The sequence below is a fragment of the Oncorhynchus mykiss genome, chromosome 23 (genome assembly GCF_057628025.1).
Source record: "Oncorhynchus mykiss isolate SJ-2025 chromosome 23, ASM5762802v1, whole genome shotgun sequence".
In the NCBI taxonomy this organism is placed as follows: Eukaryota; Metazoa; Chordata; class Actinopteri; order Salmoniformes; family Salmonidae; genus Oncorhynchus; species Oncorhynchus mykiss.
In genome coordinates this window covers 25,508,524-25,533,477 of record NC_143044.1, presented here as the reverse complement: position 1 = coordinate 25,533,477, position 24,954 = coordinate 25,508,524, and the positions used below count along the sequence as shown (strand labels likewise).

The following is a 24,954-nucleotide window of genomic DNA, read 5'->3' as shown; positions in this document are numbered from 1 at the left end:
TTGACTTCACAGCTTTTATTGGTAAGGTTATCAATACGATTCAGGTTGTGGAACGCAGAAATGCCAGGTTGAAGGTTCTTGTGGCGACGGCAAAAGAGATATTGGGGGTATGAGATGTTAATGTTGAAATGGTTGTTGACATGCTGAACAATCCTAAGGGTGAAGTGTTTCAGCATGATATAGATCAGGGGGGGTTGGCAAGTTTTTTGGGGGGAGGGGAAGGGTGTGATAGAAGTTAATAGGTATTTATTTGGATTTATTTTAATGGTAATACTGAATTGGTCATCATGATTGATCATATATTCCAGCACAAGCGATTGTTTGCAGACCGCTATGATATCGGAGAATTCCTTTTAGAGCATGTACTTCCATTTTATAATCCTTGTTTTTGCTAGATTCATGGGAATGACAACTTCCAGTTCTTCAGTGCGGTGAACTACATTTTTTTAAATTCAGAAGCAAGGTTAGTCCTACAAAATTACGGCCAATTACTGTGCACTGAAAATATTTATGTAGAAACAATAACAGTAATTTTCTCGCCACACTAATAGACAACAGCGCACAGAACACTTCTAGGTATTTTGAAATTGCAATGCTGAATATTATTCTCAAATCATGAACATTGCACTAGGGTAAGCAGTGTCTACCTGGTTTGCATGACATCTATACAACAGGCTGTTTATCTATAGGCATGGGGGCCGACAGTTTTGTCTCCAAACTTGCGTTCCAACTCGGTGAAAACGTTTGCGTTGACATGATCCACTTCATCTTCCACCTAGAGAAACAAAACAAGAACAGCTATAACAGACATAAAAGCTTAATACTGTTCCCCTCCTCCCTCACTTTATCCTCATTCTGCCTCTATGGGTTTCTCCCTCCTTCTCACTTTCCTCTTCTCCTCCTCTCTGCCTCTCACCTGTTCCACGTCATCCACCTCCGGGATATAGAACTGCAGCATGTTCTGGATGCCATTCTTCAAGGTGACAGTGGAGCTGGGGCAGCTGGTGCACGAGCCAACCGGCTTCGGCTTTACCGTGCCATTCTCAAAGCCCTTAAAGATTATATCACCGCCATCCTCCATCACTGTGGGTCTGTGTGAAACGGGAGGGTTTATTTGTTGAGTTTATTTGTCACTGAACAACATAACAGGTAATATTACAAGTGTTATTAAAAACTAGGAGGGAGAGAAGAATGGAGGGGATGAAGAAGAGAGGTTTAAGAGGGGGGAGGGGATGGGAGAATTTGTACCGAGCTGTCCTTGAAGATGACATCACTATAGTCTTTATTTCATTTCAACATAATTTCTACAATTTGTTTGTGGAACAACTTCAGTGCCCAAACAATCTGCCTGAGGGTGGTCTACAGAGATAGGTGTAATGGGCTGAGAGTAGCTGAGGGGTGGGATTAAAAGTGCATGCTCTGTAATGATTATGACCGAAAACACTGCAGATTCACTTCCGGTCACGTTTCAGGCTCCTGGCAGAGGCAACAAGGTTTCTGTTTAAAATGTCCTGGGTAAAGTTCATGATGCGGTTAACCTTAAAGGTCGACAGCGAAATTACGTTGCCACGAGCAGCACCGCAGATATTGAGATGAGCAAGATGCAAGACTTCGCTCTCACAGTCACAGACAGTATCTGCGCATGTGCACGGGTTCACTTCACGCTGTTGACAGCATGACCCACTATGCTGTTTACGTTCTTCATCTATGTTATAGTTGCTGAATCTACCTTTAACAAGGGCCCAGGACCAGTGGAAGGAAAATAGCCCGATAACATTAAAGATCCACCACCATATTTTAGGTTAGGTATGTTTTTTTCTATTGCATATGCATCTTTCTTTCAACACCAAATCCACTACTGGTGTGCATGGCCAAATAGCTCTAATTTCATGTCATCTGACCAAAGCACCAGTTCCAATCCAAGTGCCAATGCCGTTTAGCAAACTCCAGGCATTTACATTGGTTGGATGACATGAAAATAGAGCTCCCTGGCTACGCACACCAGTTGGGGGTTTTGCGTCAAAAGGAAGATGCATATGGTGGTGGATCTTTGATGTTATGGGGTTATTTTCTTCCACTAGTCCTGGGGCCTTTTGTTTTTTTTATTTAGTATATAAATATATATATATTTTTTAATCCCCAATTTCGTGACTACGATCTTGTCTCATCGCTGCAACTCCCCAACGGGCTCGGGAGAGGTTGAGTCATGCGCCCTCAGAAACATGACCCGCCAAACAGCGCTTCTTAACACCATCCCACTTAACCCGGAAGCCAGCTGCACCAATGTGTCGGAGGAAACACTGAGTGGCGCAGTGGTATAAGGCACTGCATCTCAGTGTGAGATGCGATACTACAGACCCTGTTTCGATCCCGGACCCTGTTTCGATTGTGCGATACCCTATGGGACTCCCGGTCGCAAACTGCGATGCAGTGCCTTAGACCACTGCGCCACTCGGGAAGCCCCTGGGGCCCTTAAGGTCAACGGCATCATGAACTTTACCCAGTACCAGGACATTTTAGCCAAAAACCTGGTTGCCGCTACCATTAGGCTGAAACTTGGCCTAAAGTGGATCTTCCAGCAAAATAATAACCCCAAGCACATCAAAATCCACAAAAATGTTTAATTGACCACAACATCAACAGTTGGCAATGGCCAGCCTAGTGAAAACCTGTGGTTTGAATTGAAGAGCGCAGTCCATAAGTGCAGATGAATGATATCAAGGATCTTGAAAGATTCTATATGGAGGAATAATCAAAGATCCTTCAATTATTATTGTTTTCTCTTTCTCTGAGCAGTTGTATCAGTACAAAATAATATCCCATTTTTTTGCATACAACAGACAATATTTAAATTATTTATTTTATACTGTCATTTTTGCTCATCTTTATCAACGGTGTCAATCATTTCAGACCCCACTCTACATCATACTAATAGTATATGGGGATTTTACCTGATCCGTGTATCTAGAAGCTCGTTAATCATTGAAAGAATTTCATCACCTTCAAAGTGACCTAAGACAGGAACAGCATGTTGAAAGTCTTAAATTCATAATACAAAAAACCAAACATTTTCATTAGATGTATGCAATTTATCAAGATGACAATAGGTTATGACAGATTGACCCTCAACACCCATATGAAGAAGAGTTTTGTTCCTGTCATACTCACTGCTCTCATCGTGGGTCACCCCCGTGGTCATGGGGTCTCCACTTAGTGATGGCATCCATGACATGGCTTGACGTCTGTCCACTCCACATCGCCATCTGTCTGACAAAGGCAACACAAAACATGCAAAGGCCTGTTAGTAAATTAACATGGCCCCATACCCCACCCTTCTCCCAAATTCTGCACATTTTCTTGCATGGATTTAGCAATGGTGAAAACTCACTCTTGTCAATGCTTATACCAATCCTATGTTTTCAAATCAATGACAAGGATTGTGCAAGTGCACAATTTGGGAGAATGTTGAAAATTTTGACATGGCCCATGAATTGAATCAGAAAATGTAAGTTAAATTGTATTTGTGACATGATCCATTCAGTCATCATGGTCTAATTGCACACCATATCCCAGAGCAAATGGATAGGGTTGGTAAATGAGGGTTTAAACTTTAGTGTATTTATTGGGTACCTTGGGCACTGTGATGAAGTCAGGGCCACTTTTCACTCCTTCCATTTCAAACAAGTTCCTGTGAAAACCAAGGGGGGTCAACAAACAGTGGAGAAACACATTGCATGTTGCAATAGATTTTTTCCTTGAGGCATGCACAGAACTGTAACTTAGGTTAATCAGTACAGTAATTAAACCTCTAAGAAATATGTTCCTAGAGCACAAATTATCATCTTCGGTTCGAGTTCTCCTACAGCAGTTCATGTACAAATGTCACTGGTTCTCCCACACTCTGAAAAGCAAACAAGCTGATGTTTAGAGAACAATTTGTGATTCACGTTGGAAAACCTCAGTTTATTCACACTGTCTGGTTTTGTCAAGGTTACTGCTCATTGTTCATATTTCCAATATGGGAAAGGTGCACTGAGTACAACCCAGGGAATAACACATTAAAGCAATTCCACTTGTTTCCAACGTGACCTCCGATGGAATAAACACAATATAGACAAAACCAGAAAACAACAGTAATCCCTACAGTAAAAAAAAAAACCTGGTATTACACAGCATAGAATAAATACATTTAAAATAAGAGATAGTCAACCTATCCTATTCCCATCATTTGTTATCCCAGACTCTCAAAACATTATACATCAATAAATCTATATTGCTATCAATACAACTGTAACCGCAATCATTTGAGCATATAGCTACAGGTAACTGCCAAAATAAAGGAAACATCAACATAAAGTGTCTTAATAGGGAGTTGGGCCACCACAGGCCTTGACATAGATTCTACAAGTGTCTGGAACTCTATTGGAGGCATGTGACACCATTCTTCCACGAGAAATTCCCTCATTTGGTGTTTTGTTGATGGTGGTGGTAAAAAACGCTTTCTCAGGCGCCGCTCCAGAATCTCCCATAACTGTTCAATTTGGTTGAGATCTGGTGACACACACACACACCCTTTAATCCCACTATGTGCCATTGAGACCCTTCTTTCAAAGGCACTGAGATCTCTTCTTCTAGCCATGGTAACCAAAATGATGGGCAACTGGACATGACCTTAAGCATGATGGGATGTTAATTTCTTAATTAACTCGGGAACCAGGGTGCGATGACACAAAAGCATAAAAAAGGCAAGTACATACCTACGTCTCCTGCGTACAAACCTTTGTCCAATCATTTTCTTCTCCTGAATACAAACCAAGTAAAATTACCTATAAATCTACTTGTGCTCTTGAGAACATCAGTCAGCAGTAGTGAGTGCTCTGAAGTCGAGCCAGACCAGGATGAAGTACCTGCAGCTACAGGTGTGGTAGACACTTCCAGTGTTTGCCATGGGAGTCCTGTCACAAATGATTTTGGACCGGTTGGAGTGAGATTTAAGGAAAAAGTGGATTCCTGCTTTTTGGCCAAACAGTACATTGATTCAGGCACGGTAAAGGACAAGCTGCGAGCGGTTACATCTTTGAAAGTTTAGAGAAGTGGAATTGTTGAGATTTGTTCTGCATCCGGGCGCAGTGCATCACACATCTCGTGGCTCAACCTGTGTCGTGCTCAAAGGAGTGACTGGTGGGTAGCGTTGAGCGTAGAGGTGGATCAAATTAAAAATAATATCCCTGGTGTTTGTGACACCCACCTTTTGGTAAGATGTAGACCCAGTGGCAATGCAACTGAGAATACCCGGTCTGTCTTGTTGAACTTTAACAGAGTTTCTACCTGATAAGGTCAGGTTAGGTTATATTTGCTATTCTGTGAGGGCCTATGTTCCAAACACGCTACGGTGCTTTAGGTGTCAAGGATTCAGACATGTTGCAGCAGTGTGTAGAAAGGAGATCCCACAATGTGAGAAATGTGCAGAAGGGCATAGTCAATGGGAGTATAAAGTTGGGTTACAAAAAGCACTGTGTCAACTGCGGGGGCGCCCATGCAGTTGGAGATCCGAAGTGCCCTGTGAGAGAGAGACCGGTTGAGTGGGGCAGAAAGTTTCCTATGAGGCAGTGAAGAGACTAGAGGACAGCCCAAAGGTGAGATAATCAACTGGGAGTTCCCCAGTGAGTAGGTCTGAAGAAAGACCCAGAGAGGATGAGTTTTTCAGTAAGGTTGGATATCTTGTGATTATAGCAAAGGTGATCAACTGCACTGCACTGATGGACTGCAAATCACAGAACATAGATGTGGTAGTCGCATCGGCAGAAAAATATTTGGGTGAGAGATTGTAGTGCAGAAGATCTACAAGGAGTTTTGAGAAAAGTGGTTAGATGGTGGTGCAATTTAAGAGTTTCCCCTCCCACTTTTTTGGGGGGGACCAAAATGTGCAATCTGCACTCCGATGTGAGAAAGGCAGAAATATGCAACACAGTGTCTAGGCTGCCAGAAATTCACACGAAGAACTCCGGAACCACACCTGTGTGGAAGCACCTGCTTTCAATATACTTTGCATTCAAAATGTACGCAAGTGTTTCCTTTATTTTGGCAGTTACCTGTAGTTCCACTCTGTATATACTACAGAAAACATGACAACTGTAGCCTTTGAATGTGGTTATTCTAGTTAGTAAATGTGATCAGAAAGGACGGTTTCTCACCTGCGAACTGTGTGGGTACTGTCAGAGGCAGGCGTTTTCGGAAGTTCTGGCCAATGTGTATTGTGTGTGGAACTGGTTTCTCGTTTTCATTGTAAACCTTTAACAGACAGTTATGTCAGGTGATTTATTTAGATGGTCGGACATTCATTCAACAGAGTGGGTTTATCCTTACAAACCCAATCTGTTGGATGAATGTCCGATGGTCTTGAAACATTAACTTGAGACTGTCAAAAAGCAAAGAAACGACAAAGCAGCTAACGTTAGCTACCTATGGTTGTGCAGTGACACTGACTAAGCTAGGGAATGCATCAATGACTAGACTGCAGAACAAAACGTAATGTTTTTTAGCTACCTAGCTAACGTCGTTAGCTACGTCACTCAATCAAGTTGCTGATGACGGGTTTAACGTTAGCTACATAACCGAAGAAGACCCAGGCAAACAGAGTTTTTGTTATACTTCTTGGCCCATCGTGATTGTTGGCTGCGCAACATGAGGATGGGATTAGGCTAGGACCTGGTTTGACATCGACGATGTGGCAGTTAAGGTTTAGCTACTGAGCTGAAATCAAATTAAGTTGGTATACCCAAGTAGAACTCTTAATTTCATAGAAAATGTTTAAACTCAAACCTAAAATGTGATGTATTTCGTGACCGAATCAACTGTAGAAAACTCGATTTTAAACAGGCCGCCATGATTTTATTTGTTTTGAAAATGAGGACTCCAGACAGCTGGCTTGACATATCCTGTTTAAAATTGATTCCAATTGCTCCACTGTTCATTAATCGTACGTTTACTAAGTAAATATTCATAGTCATTACAATAAATAAACATAAATTCAACCTATATAGCTAGCTAGATACATTTTATAGAAAGTACGAATATTGGCATCTGAACAGCCAGCTACTATTGAGATTAATTAACTGTTGGTTCTGCAGACTATGCAATGATAAACATAAATCCGAATTCTTGCATGTAATGTATTGGGATTTTGTTGCTGCTACTAAAGCAAAATATAGGTATTTAATGTAAATGATCACTGGAGTGGGAATATGTGTGATAAACTACATAAATAATCATCTCTAAATTTGGTATGCATTTTGTCAAATTTGCCACTATAGTTTCCGGAATTTGCATTCAATGCAGACCTTCGACAGCCCATTTACTACAAAGCTGCTGCATCTCTCTCTCTCTCTCTCTCTCTCTCTCTCTCTCTCTCTCTCTCTCTCTCTCATAAAGTTTTATTTCTGGACAACTTTAATAACACATATTTTTAAGTTAATCTGAAAGTTATAGTTTACAGTTCAGTAAAGGAATCTAAGAAACGTATAGTTGGCTAGAGTTCCACACTGCCCCTGGGGATCTAGAGTTTGACCGCTATGCAGTCTACAGTGTGTGCTATGTAATTTAAAACAAACAGGGAGATAGCGTCGAGAGGGCCCTCCCCATGTTTCCTCACGTCTGTCCTCTGACAGGACAAGGTGGTACTCCCTTCCAAAAAGGAGTGGCAAAATTGGTTATAACTTTAGTTTCCTCTGCTGCTCTCAAATGGCAGGAATGTTGCCTGGGTGGTGGAAGGTACACAGACAAACTGGTACTACGTCAATCTGCTGGATATACTTGAATGATCTAGTTTGGTAACAGGACATACTTATTGGGATTCTACAGTTACGATGAGGCGTCAGGTTTATGGGTGACTGACTCTGCTGTGGGGGAATCTAAGAGGCAGAAATCTTCAAAGTGCCAGAAAGACAGACTGTGTCTGGACCCAGGTCGTCACTACTGTACTTCTGCTGCTGCTCTCACTAAACTACCAAGACATGGTCCTCTGGAGTCTACTCCCCATCTCCCTCTCCTTGGTGTCTCTCATTGGCACATGGGTGACGTAAGTTATATTTATATTTTCTTCTAATGTTTTACAAGATAATGATAACATGTTCTTGAGTTTATTGACTTAGATTTCTCTTAAGCTTGGTCTCATAGACTAGATGTAATTTAGTAAACGTAAATCCGGGACACTCAAATTAGTATGTTACGTTACACTGAGTGTACAAAACATGAGGAACTCTTTCCATGACATAGACTTACCAGGTGAATTCAGGTGAGAGCTATGATCCTTTATTGATGTCACTTGTTAAATCCACTTCAATGAGTGTAGATGAAGGGGAGGAAACAGGTGACATGGACTGTATATCAAATCAAGTCAAACTTGATTTGTCACATGCGCCGAATACAATAAGTGCAGACTTTAGCACTTAACCAACAGTACAGTTCAAGAAGAGTTAAGAAAATATTTACCAAGTAGACTAAAATAAAAAGTAATAATAAAAAAGTAACACAATAAGAATAACAATAACGAGGCTATATACAAGGGGCACCGGTAGTGAGTCAGTGTGTGGGGTACAGGTTAGTTGAGGTAATCTGTACATGTAGGTGGGGGGTGAAGTAACTAAGCATAGGTAACAAACAAACAGCGAGTAGCAGCAGTGTACAAAAGGGAGGGGGGTCAATGTAAATTGTCTGGTGGCGATTTTATGAATTGTTCAGCAGTATTATGGCTTGGGGGTAGAAGGTCTTGAGGAGCCTCTTGGTCCTAGACTTGGTGCTCTGGCACCGCTTGCCATGCGGAGGCAGAGAAAACAGTCTATAACTTGGGTGACTGGAGTCTCTGACAATTTAATGGGCTTTCCTCTGACACCACCTATTATATAGGTCCTTGATGGCAGGAAGCTTGGCCCCAGTGATGTACTGGGCCGTTTGCACTACCCTCTGTAGTGCCTTACGGTCAGATGCCGAGCAGTTGCCATACCAGGCAGTGATGCAAGCGGTCAGGATGCTCTCGATGGTGCAGCTGTAGAACCTTTTTGAGGATCTGGGGACCCATGCCAAATCTTTTCAGTCTCCTGAGGGGGAAAATGTTTTGTTGTGCCCTCTTCATGACTGTCTTGGTATGTTTGGACCATGATAGTTTGTTGGTGATGTGGACACCAAGGAACTTGACACTCTCGACCCGCTCCACTACACCCCCGTCAATGTTAATGGGGGCCTGTTCGGCCCCCCTTTTCCTGTAGTCCACAATCAGCTCCTTAGTCTTGCTCACATTGACGGAGAGGTTGTTGTCCTGGCACCATGCAGTTGTGGGTGAACAGGGAGTACAGGAGGGGACTAAGTACACATCCCCGAGGGGCCCCAGTGTTAAGGATCAGCGTGGCAGATGTGTTGATACCTTCCCTCACCAGCTGGGGGCGGCCCATCAGGAAGTCCAGGATCCAGTTGCAGAGGGAGGTGTTTAGTCCCAGGATCCTAAGCTTAGTGATGAGCTTTGAGGGTACTATGGTGTTGAATGCTGAGCTGTAGTCAATGAATAGCATTCTCGCATAGGTGTTCCTTTTGCCCAGTTGGGAAAGGGCAGTGTGGAGTGCAATAGAGATTGCATCATCTGTGGATCTGTTTGGGCGGTATGCAAATTGGAGTGGGTCTAGGGTTTCTGAGATAATGGTGTTGTTGTGAGCCATTACCAGCCTTTCAAAGCACCTCATGGCTACAGACATGAGTGCTACGGGTCTGTAGTCATTAATGCAGGTTGCCTTAGTGTTCTTGGGCACAGGGACATGTTGAAAATGTCAGTGAAGACACCTGCCAGTTGGTCAGCACATGCCCGGAGAACACGTCCTGGTAATCTGTCTGGCCTCACAGCCTTGTGAATGTTGACCTGTTTAAAGGTCTTACTCACATCGGCTACGTAGAGCGTGATCACACATTTGTCCGGAACAGCTGATGCTCTCAGGCATGCCTCAGTGTTGCTAGCCTCGAAGCGAGCATAGAAGTGATTTAGCTCATCTGGTAGGCTCGTGTCATTGGGCAGCTCACGGCTGTGCTTCCCTTTGTAGTCTGTAATAGTTTGCAAGCCCTGCCATATAAGACGAGAGTTGGAGCCGGTGTAGTACGATTGAATTTTAGCCCTGTTTTGACGCTTTGCCTGTTTGATGGTTCGTCGCAGGGCATAGCAGGATTTCTTGTAAGCTTCCGGGTTAGAGTCACACACCTTGAAAGCGGCAGCTCTACCCTTTAGCTCAGTGCGAATGTTGCCTGTAATCCATGGCTTCTGGTTGGGGTATGCATGTACAGTTACTGTGGGGACTACGTCATCGATGCACTTATTGATGAAGCCAGTGACTGATGTGGTGTACTCCTATGCCATCGGAAGAATCCCGGAACATATTCCAGCCTGTGATAGCAAAACAGTCCTGTTGTTTAGCATCTGCTTCATCTGACCGAGTCACTGGTGCTTCCTGCTTTAATTTTTGCTTGGAATCAGGAGGATAGAATTATGGTCAGATTTGCTAAATTGAGGGCGAGGGAGAGCTTTGTACGTGTGTGTGTGTGGAGTAAAGGTGGTTTAGAGTTTTTTTTCCCTCTGGTTGCACATTTACCATGCTGATAGAAATTGGGTAAAACTGATTTAAGTTTCCCTGCATTAAAGTCCCCAGCCACTAGGAGCGCCGCCTCTGGATCAGTTGTGGCAGCTTTGCGTGATGTATTGTTGTCTTTACCATCTTGCCCTTTGTGGTGTTGTCTGTGCCCAATAATGTTTGTAACCTGTTTTGTACTGCTACCATGTTGTGCTGCTGCCATGTTGTGCCCATCCCCCGTCCCCGCAGGAGGCCTTTTGGTTGGCCATCATTGTAAATTAGCAGTAGTTCTTAACTGACTTGCCTAGTTAAATAAAGGTTAAATAAATAAAATGTTGCTTAGTGGCTAGGGCCGACCCTGAACAAAACTTTCCAGAAAGAAAGTCCCATGCTGATACTAAATATTTTTATTCGGTTGAGTTATCGTTTAAGATACCTGTAGAGCCAGAGCCACCACCTTACACCCCACCTCACAACGTGCAAAATATAAACCAATTGTTTCACTGATTCATACATTGTGAGACATTTTATTTAACCTTCATGCTAATAATATTCTAATGACCTCCAACTGTGTACTCTTGCTTAGTCACACTCATCAGTTCCTGGTTACCCATTGTACCTCTCAAGATTATCAGTGTTTTATTATGCGAGTGTACTGTATATCATATTGTAAGTTGAGGGTGTGAGTACAAGTGGATGGATGACTTTTCTGTAGGAGCAAAGCCTAGATGGAGACGGATAAAAATTTAGCAGCTTTAAAGGTCAAACCACATTGAACACCATCAGCAACCACACTAAAACTGACTGTCACTTTCTGTTTCAATAAAGCATATAAAGCATACAATTAATGCATTGGCCAATAAGAAAACAGGTAATTAGTTACTAGGTAAAGAATTAGGTAAACAGTTTTTTCCTAAAAGACCGATTTACCACATGTACTGTAAGCAATGTGTGTAAAGGCCAAAGGGAACAGGTTATTTAAGTTTGACAAAATATAAATGCTCATAAAAATATTTTTATTTTATTTTTATTTCACCTTTATTTAACCAGGTAGGCTAGTTGAGAACAGGTTCTCATTTACAACTGCGACCTGGCCAAGATAAAGCATAGCAGTGTGAACAGACAACAACACAGAGTTACACATGGAGTAAACAATTAACAAGTCGATAACACAGTAGAAAAAAAAGAGTCTATATACATTGTGTGCAAAAGGCATGAGGAGGTAGGCGAATAATTACAATTTTTCAGATTAACACTGGAGTGATAAATGATCAGATGGTCATGTAGAGGTAGAGATACAGGTGTGCAAAAGAGCAGAAAAGTAAATAAATATAAACAATATGGGGATGAGGTAGGTAAATTGGGTGGGCTATTTATTGATAGACTATGTACAGCTGCAGCGATCGGTTAGCTGCTCAGATAGCAGATGTTTGAATTTGGTGAGGGAAATAAAAGTCTCCAACTTCAGCGATTTTTGCAATTCGTTCCAGTCACATGCAGCAGAGAACTGGAACGAAAGGCGGCCAAATGAGGTGGTGGCTTTAGGGATGATCAGTGAGATACACCTGCTGGAGCGCGTGCTATGCTCATAAAATAATTAGTACAATATTAGTACAATATTATACATCGAAAAAACATACGCCCTAACATAGATAATTAGGCACTTCAATCATATCAAATGGGTGTGTTTGTTTTGTTGTTTCAGGTATGGCCTGGCATACAGCTATGACCATGTGTGTTCCCTCAACAACTGGTACGTTGTGCTCTGTCTGTGAGAATTTCTACAGACCATTGTGAATGGTTATCTCAGCCAATTCTATGTCAATGAAATACATTGCTTTAATGTAACACAAGCATATTTATAAAGCAGTATTGTTCAACACAAGTCCTGGAGATTGACAGGGTGTCCAGTCTCTTCGTTTTATCCCAGCACCAACACACCTGATTAAATTAATCCACTAATCATCAACTTGATTAGTTGAATCAGGTGTGTTGCTGCTATTGGGTTGGAACAAACGCCTGCACACCCTGTAGCCCTCCAAGACCAAGGGTGAAAACCAATGCATACTGTATACACACTATACATAAAAGGAAGGTCTGTAACCATGATTATTTCCCCTCTGTCTTCAGGGCCCCCGGGAACCCCTGCGGAAACAATACAACTATGGCATGTTGTCAAGTTCCCACCATAAGGTAACCATAGACACCTGATACCAAGGCTGGGGTCAACTAACATAATTTAATCTCAGTGTAGAAAGTGAAGAAAATAATTGAAATTACAGTAAAAAATTTATACAAATACTTACTGAACATACATTTTTTTAAACAGACTTTCATTTTTAAGTTTATCAATTTAAATTGAATTTAACATTGAATTAGAATTTGAACTTTAACTCTGTTCCATTCACATCAGAACACTTAGTCAGATTTTTAACAGACATTCCTAGAATGTTTTCTGTCACTGGGGAATTTGAGTATTGTTTGAAATAATCGTTTCTTACACATGCTTTGGCCTTGTTGCAGCACGAGTGGAACAAGCTCACCAGAAAACTCTTTGTTCACAGCCACCATCAATGCTGCTTCATTTCTGTGTAAGATTACCTCTGTGACTGTGCAGATGACCTATTCTGTACATACACAGGTCAACCTGGATCTCTATGCACTATGCAGATGTCTATACTGACACAAAGATGAGAGTGTGCGAGTATGTGCTCATAATGTTGTAATGTAATGGGAGGCGTCATACGGGTTAGGGTTGGGTTTGGCCAGCCAGGAAGTCCTTCTCCAATCGCGCTCTAGCAACTCCTGTGGCGGGCCGGGCGAATGCGCGCTGACACGGTCGCCAAGAGTACGGTGTTTTCTCCGACACATTGATGTGGCTGGCTACCGGGTTAAACGGGCAGTGTGGTTTAGCGGGGTTGTGTGTCAGGGACGCACGGCTCTCGACCATCGCCTCTCCCGAGTCCGTACGGGAGTTGCAGCGATGGGACAAGACCGTAACTACCAATTGGATACCACAAAATTGAGGAGAAAAAGTGGTAAAAGTACCATAAATATAAAAGGGTTTGGTATGTCATATTTAGGGCCCTGTGTTTTGGATCACATGACCTGGATTTGAACCTTTATTTAAAGCTTTGTCCCCTTTTCTTTTTTAAATCAGATGGTCCAGCACCATCCTCAGACAATTGCTTATATTTTTTGTTGAATTCTTGTTTCTGGAAAAGGCTTAAAATGAAGGTTCAAATCCAGGTCATATGACATGATTAACCAAAGCACAGGGCCCTAGTCATATTTCCTATCAAATGTGTTGCTGTCCTGCTAGAGAAATGTTTTTCCAGAAAGAAAAGTTATTACGAGTTGATTGTCATTGTTGTGTTATTGAATAATAATCATATAATCACATTATATTATACAGATGGGATGTTGCATAAACATGTAATAAACATCTTATGAACATTTGATCAAACATAATGTTATATATGCATTATAATATCAATATTTTTACTCTCTGCTCCTTAGTTATGGTGTTCTGTATCTTCCACCATGCTCACATCTTGGAGAGGAACAGTGTCCACTCCATGCTCAGTAGAATCGCCCTGGTGTTTGGTGGAGTGGCAGCCGTCGGGGCCTTCGTGGCTGGGAACTGCAATGTTAGTACTTCATGTATTACAAACAGTAAATATAATATATGCCATTTAGTAGACACTTTTATCCAAAGTAACTTACAGGTGACTTAGGCCTGCGCGGCTGGCTACACTGTACACAACGATGCAGAGAAGAAAAATAATAATAATATATACAGGGAGGACCAAAACCATTTCAAGTTGCAGGGGTACGAGGTATTTGAAGTAGATATGTACAGTTATCATCTATCCTAAGTGACTAGTCATCAGGATAGATGATAATAATAAGAATAAAATAAAGAACAGAGTACAGCAACACATGAGTGCAAAAGTGTGTGCGTGTGTGTTTGTGGTGTCGGTATGTGTGTGTGTTTGTCAGTGGAGGCTGGTGGGAGGAGCTATAGGAGGATGGGCTCATTATAGTGGTTGGAATGAGTATGTGAGTGAGTATGCATATGTAGTGTATGTGAATGTGTGGGGGTTTTATGTGAGAGTGGTAGTGTGTGTGTGTGTGTATGTACCCTGTTCACAAAAATGGTTTGCTCCTACAGACAGTGAGTCACGTTGATGTGGCATGCTATATAAAGCAGGCAGACAAACATTGAGGCATTCTGTTACAGTTCGATTGAATGTTGGAATGGGCAAAACGAGTGACCTAAGCGACTTTCAGCATGGTATGATCGTCGATGCCAGGCTCGCCGGTTCCAGTATCTCAGAAACGGCTGGCCTTCTGGGCTTTTCAGGCAGGACAGTGTCTAGGGTTTACAGAGAACTGTGGGACAAATGAAAAACATCCAGTCGCCGGTAGTCCTGTGGGCGAAAGGAGCTTGTTGATAAGAGGTCGAAGGAGAATGGCAAGAATCGTTCAAGCTAACAGGCGGGTCATAACCAGGCAAATAACGGCGCAATACAACAGTGGTGTGCAGAACGGCATCTCGGAATGCACAACTCATCGGTCCTTGTCACGGATGGGCTATTGCAGCAGACGACCACACCAGATTCCACTCCTATCAGCTGTCAACACCCCAATTGTGTTTGTACATTTCCTCAGACAATTGAGCAAGTGTGAAGAGACCACAGATGAAGCTCCAGTGGGGACAATTGTGGAAAAACATTGCCTGGTCCGACGAATCACAGTTCATGTTGCGTCATGCCGATGGCAGAGTCAGGATTTGGGGTAAGCAGCATGAGTCTGTGAACCCATCTTGCCTGGTGTCAACGGTATAGACTGGTGGCAGTGGTGTAATGATGTGGGGAATGTTGTTCTGGCACCCGTTAGGGCTCTTGATACCAATAGAGCAATGTTTCCATGCCCCGAAGAATTCAGGCTGTCCTGGGGGAAAAGGGGTCCGACCTGGTACTAAATGTATGCACCTAATAAACTGGACACTGAGTGTATAGTCTTGTGAGTGTGCATAGAGTCAGTGCAAGATAGGGTCAGTGCATATAATCCGGGTAACCACTTAATTAACTGTTAACTGCCTTATGGCTTGTAGGTAGAAGCTGTCTTGGAGCCTATTGTTCCGAGAGCCGTTGCTCCGGTACCGTTTGCCGGACGGTAGCAGAGTGAACAGTCTATGGCTTGGGTGGTTGGAGTCGTTGGCAATTTTTCGGGCTTTCCTCTGACACCGCCTGATACAGTATAGAGGTTGTGGATGGCAGGGAGTTCGGCCCCAGTGATGTACTGGGCTGTCGGCACCAGTGCCACCCTCAATAGCACTTTGTGGTCGAGGGAGGTGCATTTGCCATACCAAGCGGTGATGCAGCCAGTTCCCATGGTCAGACGTTGCATGCATCAACCAATGGTTGTGTGCCATGTCATCGACTGTGTCATCGTCTGACAGATTGAGGGGATTCGATTAATCTGTCTCGGGCACCCGGGTAGGCGTGTTTTGCACCATTTGTTTTGGAACCGGGCTAACTCCCGGGTGTGAGCCAGGTGCCACATTCAAAGCCCAAGGCGAAGTTGTCTCAAAACAAAAGTGATGTAATAATGAGTAGGATTCTGTGTTTTCACATGCAAAAGTGAAAAAACGCTTAATCTGCCCAAATTCAAACATACTGTATATTTTATGGAAAAGAGGAGATGTATGTTTCTGGACGATACACCATGCTGCCTGGCTGACAACATGACAGTGTGGCATAGATTACTGAGAAGGGAGCTCCTCCCTCACCACTTTTGCAGGCCATAGACTGGTGTGTGCCCTGCGGCTCAGCATAATCCAATACGCCCATTGCTAGAATTTATGATGCGGTTAGCTGATACTTAAAATAACTATCCAGGCATTGTAAGATCTGGCAGCATCAGCAACACCTGGGCAGAGGAACACACCAAAAAATGGGAGATGTCGTGACTTGTGCCCTTAAGGTCGTACTGCCTTAGTTAGCGACCGGGAATCATACATACACCTATTAAATTGAACGGTACGACCTTTCCGTTTGTCTCTAGAGCTGCCACAAAGACACATTCAGAACAGAGAGGAAAAGGCAAAGCGAGAGGGTTTACTCCGCCCAAAATCTGTCCACGTTAAGCAGATCATTAATTATACTAAACAAAACTATAAACGTAACATGCAATAATGTATTTTTACTGAGTTACAGTTCATATAAGGAAATCAGTCCATTTAAATAAATTCATTAGGCCCTAATCTATGGATTTCACATGACTGGGCAAGGGCGCAGCCATGGGTGGGCCTGGGAGGGCATAGACCCACCCACCTGGGAGCCAGGCCCAGCCGATCAGAATGAGTTTTTCTCCACAAAGGGCTTTATTACAGAGAGAAATATGCCCCAGAATCCACTCAGACGATCCAGAAGGTGAAGATGCCGGATGTGGAGGTTCTGGGCTGACATGGTTACACATGATCTGCAGTTGTGAGGCCAGTTGGACGTACTGACAAATTCTTTAAAATTACGTTGGAGTGGCTTATGATAGAAAAATTAACATTCAATTCTCAGGCAACAGCTCTGGTGGACATTCCTGCAGTCAGTGGCTTTTTATTGATTTATTTTGGCAAAGGAGAAATGCTCACTAACAGGGATGTAAAGAAATGTGTGGGCCAAATTTGAAAGAAATAAGCTTTTTGTGCATATGGAACATTTCTGGGCTCTTTTATTTCAGCTCATAAAACATTGGACCAACACTTTACATGTTACGTTTATATTTTTGTTCAGTATATTAAGCAAGTAAGGAGTTTTTGTATAGGGGCAATGAGTGTCAAATTTAGTCAAGATAAAAATGTGTTGCTATTTTCATATGTGAGGCTTATTTGATCTAATACAAGTTTCATTATGCTTAGGTTGTTACTAGTGTACTGATATAAGTGTGATGCACGTCACATCCTAGCAACTTTGAGAAAAAACACTTATCGGAGTTGTCCCTGTTGAAATTCAGGACGGTCTATGCATATTCATGAGGCTAGCATAGCATCTCACTTTCCATTGAATATAGGCGGTTGACATCAACACCTCTCACCATATATTACAAAAAGTATTAAAATAACGAGATGTATCCACCAATCCAAAGAGAGGAAGAGGCAGGAGCTTGACAGCAGAGGTTCCTAGAATGTGTTCCTAGAATGTAACACAAACACATTGAGGAATTGGAGTATTGTGTGGCATAATGGTTTCTTAGAAGTGCTTTGGCTTTGTCATTTGCAGCTGGAATAGTTAAATGGAACCTTGTCTTAAGCCTCTCCTCTATCCAAGGTACCTAATACTAACTGTAACCTGTCCTCTCTCCTCCAGCCCGAGTACCTAACACTGGCCCATTACCTGGGGGCTGCGGTAAGCTTCCTGTGTATCTGTTTCTACAGCCTGCTCCTCACGGTGCTCACAGGGAAGTGTGTTCTGACCCGGATGGAGTGGTTCCTCTACCCAGCACGGGTCATGTCTACTGCGGTCCAAATCATTGTCACTATTGGCTGTATCCTTTCACTTGCTCTGATGAACACTATAAGCCTTACCCCTGAACCCTGACCGTATAACCCCTGAACCTATTAAATCCTGCTGGGTGTGCATACACTCAGGAGAATTATAGAAACGACACAATGCAAGAGTAAATATAAGAATAGGAGTGTCCTCTTCCATACGTCTTCAACTTTGCAAACGCTCACAGGCCCAGAAAGGCACAGGACGTTCTAGGTAGTAGTGGTATTTGATAACAACAAGATACCGTCCAGAACATTGACAGTGAGGTTGCCTATCTGTGTGTTTTGTCTGTTTATTGATGAGTAATGTTTGAACATCTTCAACGTTCCTTTGAACATATGCATAGGGTTACTATTAACAACTACAGTTCTCCCTCCTTGACCTCTGACCACGACAGATGCAATCTTGTTTGTACAGGAGGAATACGTGTACAAGCACTCAGCGGCTGTGTTTGAGTGGATACTGAGCGTCAACCTGGAGCTGTTTGAGCTCAGCTTCGCTGTTGAGTTCTGTTTCTTCTCCTCCTCCATGTTGTGTACACTGCTGGGGAAGAAAGATGAGGAGAAGCCTATCCTTCTGGCCTGAGAAGATGAGATGCTACTGGGCTGGGGGACCTACTGTAAGAGACACTTGGGTCATGTGATGCATGAAATGGAAGAAAACGTTCCAAAATGGAACAAACCAGCTGGACTTGTCCATTAAGTGTCGGTTAAAAAAAATGTCACGTTGTGCCCTAATGAAATAACCCAGTAGTTTACAAACTTTTCTATGTTGTGACTGATCTAAAGCTTGTGGAATTGGACCAACCAAGTAAAGGGAACAATTGTTTGTAACCGGTTCTGGCTGCGACCAAAAAATGAATCAGCTGAATCGTCCACGACCCACCGTTTGGGGAAACACTGACCTAGTGGCATCAAAGATGGGGATCAAACATAACCTTTGATCTCATTCTCAGACCAAGTCTTATTATTGAGGATGGGTTTTAATTTTTTTAATCAGGGCTGAAATCATTTTTCTTATGCAAGCCCCTAAATACAAAATGAAAGATGAGTTATTCGGGTCACAACAAATCTAAGTATTTCTGAAAGCTTTGGAAAAGTAAAACTGTCCATCCTACAACTTTCATAGCCACTGATGGACCAATACCAGGACACCTTAGCATTTGAGTAGTAGTCACTGTAAGTACTAAAATCATTATTTCTATTCTCATGTTCTGAATTGATCAAGGTGAAATGTTCTATTTTATGGGCCATGTAGAATTGTGAATGATGTTATTCTTTCAATGTTTTGTCTATATGTCTAAAACTTAAAGTCTTCGGGGCATTACTATGCCAGGCAACAACAGAAAAAAGTTGTATAAAAAATGTAACTGTCTGCAAAGTGAAGTATTGAGGTGTAATGTTGTGATGGAATCTGAGGCCAGTAATCCCTCGACAGCTTTAACATTCAAATGATGATCAAGTCATTTGGTTATTGGTGTGGAGATTAGAAGCCAGTGATGATTCTAAACCTTTGTGATAGAACAGGTGATTTAATGTGAAGGAGGCAGGAACTTCAGGCAGGTGTGGTGGTTCAGATTTATTAATAGAGGCCTCTGTCTTTTGTGATAGATCATTCTGGAAAGCTTTTTGATGGCAGAACAGCTGGTTGTACAAGTTTTACTGCATACATGGCAGATGAGAGAAGAACCAGAACAAAAGCAATCCTTCATCCAGAAACAATCTAACTGAAAATGTTATGAACAGAACAAATTTCTTAGCAAGGCATAATACTTTGTATTTGTTCCTTTCTTCTTATGTATCGTTCTCATTTTCTACTGCTTTTCTACAGTGTTCCTATTCAGGCATTTGTGCAACGATGATTCAGACTTGTTTACAACAACAATATATCATGGACTATATAGTTACATCTTAACAAAGTGGTACATAAATAAATATATAACGAAATAGTGACAAACTGATGTTTACTAAAAGTAGAAATAAATAAAAGCATTTAGCCTAATTCAGTATGAAAATATCAACTTGGAAGGTTTCCTACTCTTAATTTTTGGAGGCATTTCTTTTGCCAAGCGTAATTGAGTAATAAAACGTGTGTAAGATCAAATGTAATCATTGTTGTATTTGTGATTCCTCTGCAGGACTGTCCCATGATATCACACACTTTATGACAAGATCTAGTCGTCACATCCCTTAAGCTTTCATATTAGTGACATGAGAACTTCTTTGACAAGTTCAACCGCATGGTTTCCGCATCAATACACCTCACTCCAGGATCTGTCATGTGTTTATGTAATGCTCCAAAGGGGACAGTGTGTAGGCCGTTCGTTATAGGTGTGTGTGTGTAGGAATGCAGGCAGGAGTCAGTGAAAAACATGTAATGTCAACATATCTAAGGGGAGTCTGACTTAGCTATTCCCGGGGTATACTGTACAGAGTTGGGGTCAACCCTGATACTGTATATGAGTTGTGTCCACAAAAACATCCCCCTTGCCTCACTCATATGTGGGAAGATGTGGAAACAAGTAGTGCTGACTCTTTACGCTTGCTCAATTGTCTGAGGAAATGTACAAACACAATGAATGTCAAAAACGTGCATACCTCTGGAACACAAGTATTAAGTGTTCTTAGAACACAGGCATGACTCATATCAGTGGTGTTCGGTACAGTAGGTGTTGTCCCATCATTATATAATTACTATGGCATTGTGGGGTGTTAACAGTTATTGGCTCCCAGGTGGTATTTGCGTGGGGACAGGTGTGTACTGTAGGTGCACAGGTAACTCTGGTGGAGTTTGAACCGGAGATGTTTGGGAAACCTAGTCATTGTGTTGTTGACTCTCACTGTGGACTGATAGCTGTATGAATTTTAGGGTCTTGGAAGAATGAATGTCTGTTGGGTGTGTGCACTGGCTGAGGATGACTTAGGAATGTACAGAACAAGAAGTACTTGAAATTGATTAGCCTACTTTATGTACAAAGGGTGCATGATTATAACAAAAGATATATAAATAGGTTTTTATTGTCACTTACCCCAGATAGCTGCAGTGAAATGTGTTGTTCTACAGAGTCAGCCATAGTAGTACGGGTCCATTGGGGCAAATTAGGGTTAAGTGCCTTGCTCAAGGGCACATTGGCCGATTATTCACCTTATCGGATCAGGTATTCGAACCAGCGACGAACACTCCAACCGCTAGGTAAGCAATATGGCAAGGTGAAGCTACTATATCCAATCCTTTGAGATCTACATACATTGTAGGGGTAGGGAACGATCTGGATTTCAACATAGAGCAAAAGTAGATACTGGGTGCATTTCAGATTCTGTGCATTTTATTGGGAGATTATATGATGTTCATACAATATGTTTCCTGGGATTGTTATTAAACACTTTACAGGCTTTGTACAGATCTGATTATCTATTCAGACCAGAGCAGTATACTATGTTTGAATCAAGTTCTACCTAGGGTTTTCTAAAGCTAGCAGGCTACCATCTTCACATGTAGAGACCACCAGCGATGCTAAAACCAATGACAACTACGTGCAGTTTAAGGGATTGTTAAATAACTGTTATAACTATTTGGTTTTAAATAGTATCACCTCTTGAAGAGCATAGTAGTCAGAACTACACATTTCCGATTATTCCACATTTAGCTCTATCATCAGTTGCACAGCAAGTTACTGCATGCTTTTCATGATCAGTAAACATCCATTGATCCTCATCCTGATAAAGTTGTCAGTCGGACTACTGTCATCACCACTAGATGCCAAGCAAATATAGCATAGCCATCTAGTTTATCCCATGAAAGTTAACTTGTCTAACTTGCCGTATGGATGTGATCTGTTATCATGTTTGTCAACATGAATCGTGATTAAACACTCTCACTGTTGAAAAGGGGATAAAATAGTAGGCCTACATTGGTTGGAGAAAAAAATACATGAGCACTACTTAACTTACCAATATGTTTAGCCAACTGTACAACGTTTCTACCGGTAGCTTGCATTGTAAACATTATGCCCATAAGCTACCGTACATCGGCAAATGCAACATTCTGCTGGCACGTTTTAGCGGAGCTTGGAGTCTCGTTGTCCCCCAGCAGGCAAATCGAACGCTCTCCACGTTATAACGACCTCGAAGCGTACTCCAGCAGGTTTAGGAGCCCGGGCATGTCGCAAGTGGCTTGACGAACGCTGAACTCTTCATTGCCACAATGCTGACACATCAACCTATATGTGGACTCCGTGCCACATAAAGACAAGTGCTCTTGAAAATTCCGCAGACTATGCTGTGAAATGTTGAAGTGCCGTCTTTATTTTATTACTTATCGTTCATGCCTACTGTTAACTCTTTGGCATGCTTATCTATGCACAAGCACATTTTTTCACACCCATATTAATAAAATGAATGTGTTATGTCATACACTAGCTTTACTGTGTCAAGTTTCAAATGCATTCGGTCATTAAATATGTAATGTGATAGGTATTTTAACATTACAAATGTTTAAAACACACACAAAAATATTAAACTTTTGAATCAGCCGTTTTACTCAAATGAATGGGATGATGACGCAATCTTTGCAAAAGGGAGGGGTTCTGATTTAATTTATCCTGAACTTGCAGCTCTGAAGTATTTGTTCAATTATTCATGCACATTTTTTGACAAGCAGTTCAAGAAATGAACTGTGAGAACTGTTAGAGCCCCCTGGATTGATGACGAATAAAACAACGCTATGGTTCGAACAAATGATGCAAAAGAGGTTGGTTGACATACTGTACATTGAGAAATGTTGTGGCTAAACTTAAACTAACAAAAATAAATTATATTACCAAACCAAGATAAATGGTACAGTTAGTGTGACAGAGGTGGAAAAACTATTGTTATTCATCAATAATGATAAGCCACCAGGTATAGACAACCTTGATGGGCAACTATGGAGAATGGAGGCAGACTGTATTGCCACCCCTATTTGCTATATCTTTAGCCAAAGCCTAAAGGAGTGTCCCCACAGGGGTGGAAGGAAGCTAATGTAATTGCCCTGCATAAAAAAATTAAAGCACCCTTTGCTGGCTCTAACGGCCGCCCAATCAGTTTGAGAATTGTTAGTAACTGATAGTAAACTGATGGAGAGAATTGTGTTTGACCAAATACAACGCCATTTTTCAGAGAAAACGTTAACTACTGACTTTCAGCATGCATAAATAAAGAAGGGTACTCAACTTGTACTGCGCTGACTCAGGTGACTGATGATTGGTTAACATAAATGGATACCCTTACAAAAAAAGATTGCAGTCAAGAGTGCAGTATGCTGCAAATACTGCGTCCAAAAGAACAGTATTTAAAATTACTAAAGTAATTTTGCCGTATAACTGCAGTTATTCTGCAATTACTGCGTCCAAAATACCACGGTAGACTGCAGTTTCAAAATGGCAATATTTTTTTGTAAGGTGATACTGTAGTTGTTAGATTTCAGTGTAGTCTGATGTCATTGATCATAAATTGTTATTGAAAAAACTGCCATCACATGGTTGGAGTTATTTATCCAATATAACCCAGTGTTCTTCAATGGGAGCTTCTCTAACATAAGATATGTACAGTGTGCTGTGCTGTTAATGTTTTATATATTTTTTTACAAATGATTTGCCACTGGTCTTACACAAAGCTAGAATTAATATGTATATGGATGATTCCACACTTTTGTTAGCACCGTAAGCCAGTGAGCTCACTGAAATTCAAAATAATGTGTTAGTCAGTATCAGAGTGGGTGATTAATAACAAACTGGTCTTAAGTACATCTAAAACTAAAAGCATTGTATTTGGTTCAAAACATTCTCTAAGACCTAAACCAGAGTTTTGCATAAAGGGTGTAACCATTGAACAAATTGAGGAAGCTAAACTCCTAGGTATAACATTGGAAGGTCAATTATCATGGTCACGGTACATTGACAAAGTTGTTGTAAAGATGTCTGTTATAACAAATCAACTGTACTAGTTGTTCAGGTTCTGCTCTGGTCTTGTCCCAACTTGATTACTGTCCAGTAATATGGCCAAGTGCAGCAAAGAAAGACAGAGCAAAGCTGCAGCTGTCTCAAAACAGAGCAGCACGTCTTGCCCTTAACTGCACATACAGATCATCAACAACATGCATGCCAGTCTTTCCTGGTTGAGAGATGAACTGCTTATCTTCTAGTTTTTTATAAATATTAGTCATAAATTCTAGATTGTCTGCATTATTATATAACATACAGCTGACACCCATACTTGCCCCACAAAACAAGCCACCAGGGGTCTCTTCAGAGTCCAAGTCCAAAACAAATTCACCGCAATGCACAGTGTTATACAGAGCCATAATCACATAGAACTCCCATCTCCAATTACTCAACAAAAAAAAAGGGGAAAAAAAGTACCTTTACATTAAAAATAAAATACATCATGGCACAATAGGGACTGTGACATGACATACAAACACAATCTACACAGTATTTAGTAGTATTGTTTGTCTATTGTATTTACAATTTGTGTCACTGTTCTTGTATATTAGTGTATTAGTGTTTGCTACTTGTGTTTTATGTTTTTGTGTGGACCCCAAGAAGTGTAGCTGCTTTTTCAGCAAAAGCTAATGGGGAGCCGATTAAACCAATAATCAGACACTTAATTCAGGATCAATCGGGGTTAGTTCTAAAGGATTCATTACCATAAAAATGTACCCGTCTAAAAGGTGAGCCACTTTCGTGGTACCGGTTATCCCGAGTTGAACTCAGTTGACCAAAGTTACCTAACTAACTGCTCAAACCACATATCAGTGCA

At 41.7% G+C, this 24,954-nt stretch overlaps 2 protein-coding genes across 6 annotated transcripts; one reads left to right on the top strand and one right to left on the bottom strand.

Moving 5' to 3' along the window:
• Positions 1 to 6,925, bottom strand: LOC110502645 (NFU1 iron-sulfur cluster scaffold homolog, mitochondrial). 2 transcript variants are annotated; one of them, XM_036960318.2, is made up of 7 exons: positions 6,823 to 6,925; positions 6,195 to 6,291; positions 3,631 to 3,688; positions 3,169 to 3,267; positions 2,952 to 3,012; positions 917 to 1,091; positions 1 to 775 (listed from the first exon to the last, which is right to left on the bottom strand). In XM_036960318.2, the coding sequence occupies exons 4-7, from the start codon at positions 3,230 to 3,232 to the stop codon at positions 680 to 682; spliced, it is 396 nt and encodes a 131-aa protein (XP_036816213.2). In that variant the 5' UTR covers positions 3,233 to 3,267; positions 3,631 to 3,688; positions 6,195 to 6,291; positions 6,823 to 6,925; the 3' UTR covers positions 1 to 679. The 2 variants fall into 2 exon arrangements, 1 of the variants encoding a protein (XP_036816213.2); XR_016491021.1 differs by lacking the exons at positions 1 to 775; positions 917 to 1,091 and adding an exon at positions 2,643 to 2,736 and having other exon boundaries at positions 6,823 to 6,911.
• Positions 6,593 to 20,265, top strand: LOC110502644 (transmembrane protein 150A). Of its 4 annotated transcripts, XR_002470356.3 has the most exons (8): positions 6,643 to 8,077; positions 12,310 to 12,357; positions 12,735 to 12,797; positions 13,128 to 13,195; positions 14,124 to 14,254; positions 17,975 to 18,152; positions 18,555 to 19,335; positions 19,768 to 20,265. XR_002470356.3 is itself a non-coding variant. In XM_021580853.3 (7 exons), exons 1-7 carry the CDS (start codon positions 8,013 to 8,015, stop codon positions 18,740 to 18,742), a joined length of 741 nt encoding a protein of 246 aa, XP_021436528.3. In that variant the 5' UTR covers positions 6,593 to 8,012; the 3' UTR covers positions 18,743 to 20,265. The 4 variants fall into 4 exon arrangements, 2 of the variants coding, with proteins under 2 accessions (XP_021436528.3, XP_090073315.1); XM_021580853.3 differs by having other exon boundaries at positions 6,593 to 8,077; positions 18,555 to 20,265; XR_016491020.1 differs by lacking the exon at positions 13,128 to 13,195 and having other exon boundaries at positions 7,714 to 8,077.
• Positions 20,266 to 24,954: the final 4,689 nt, after the last annotated feature.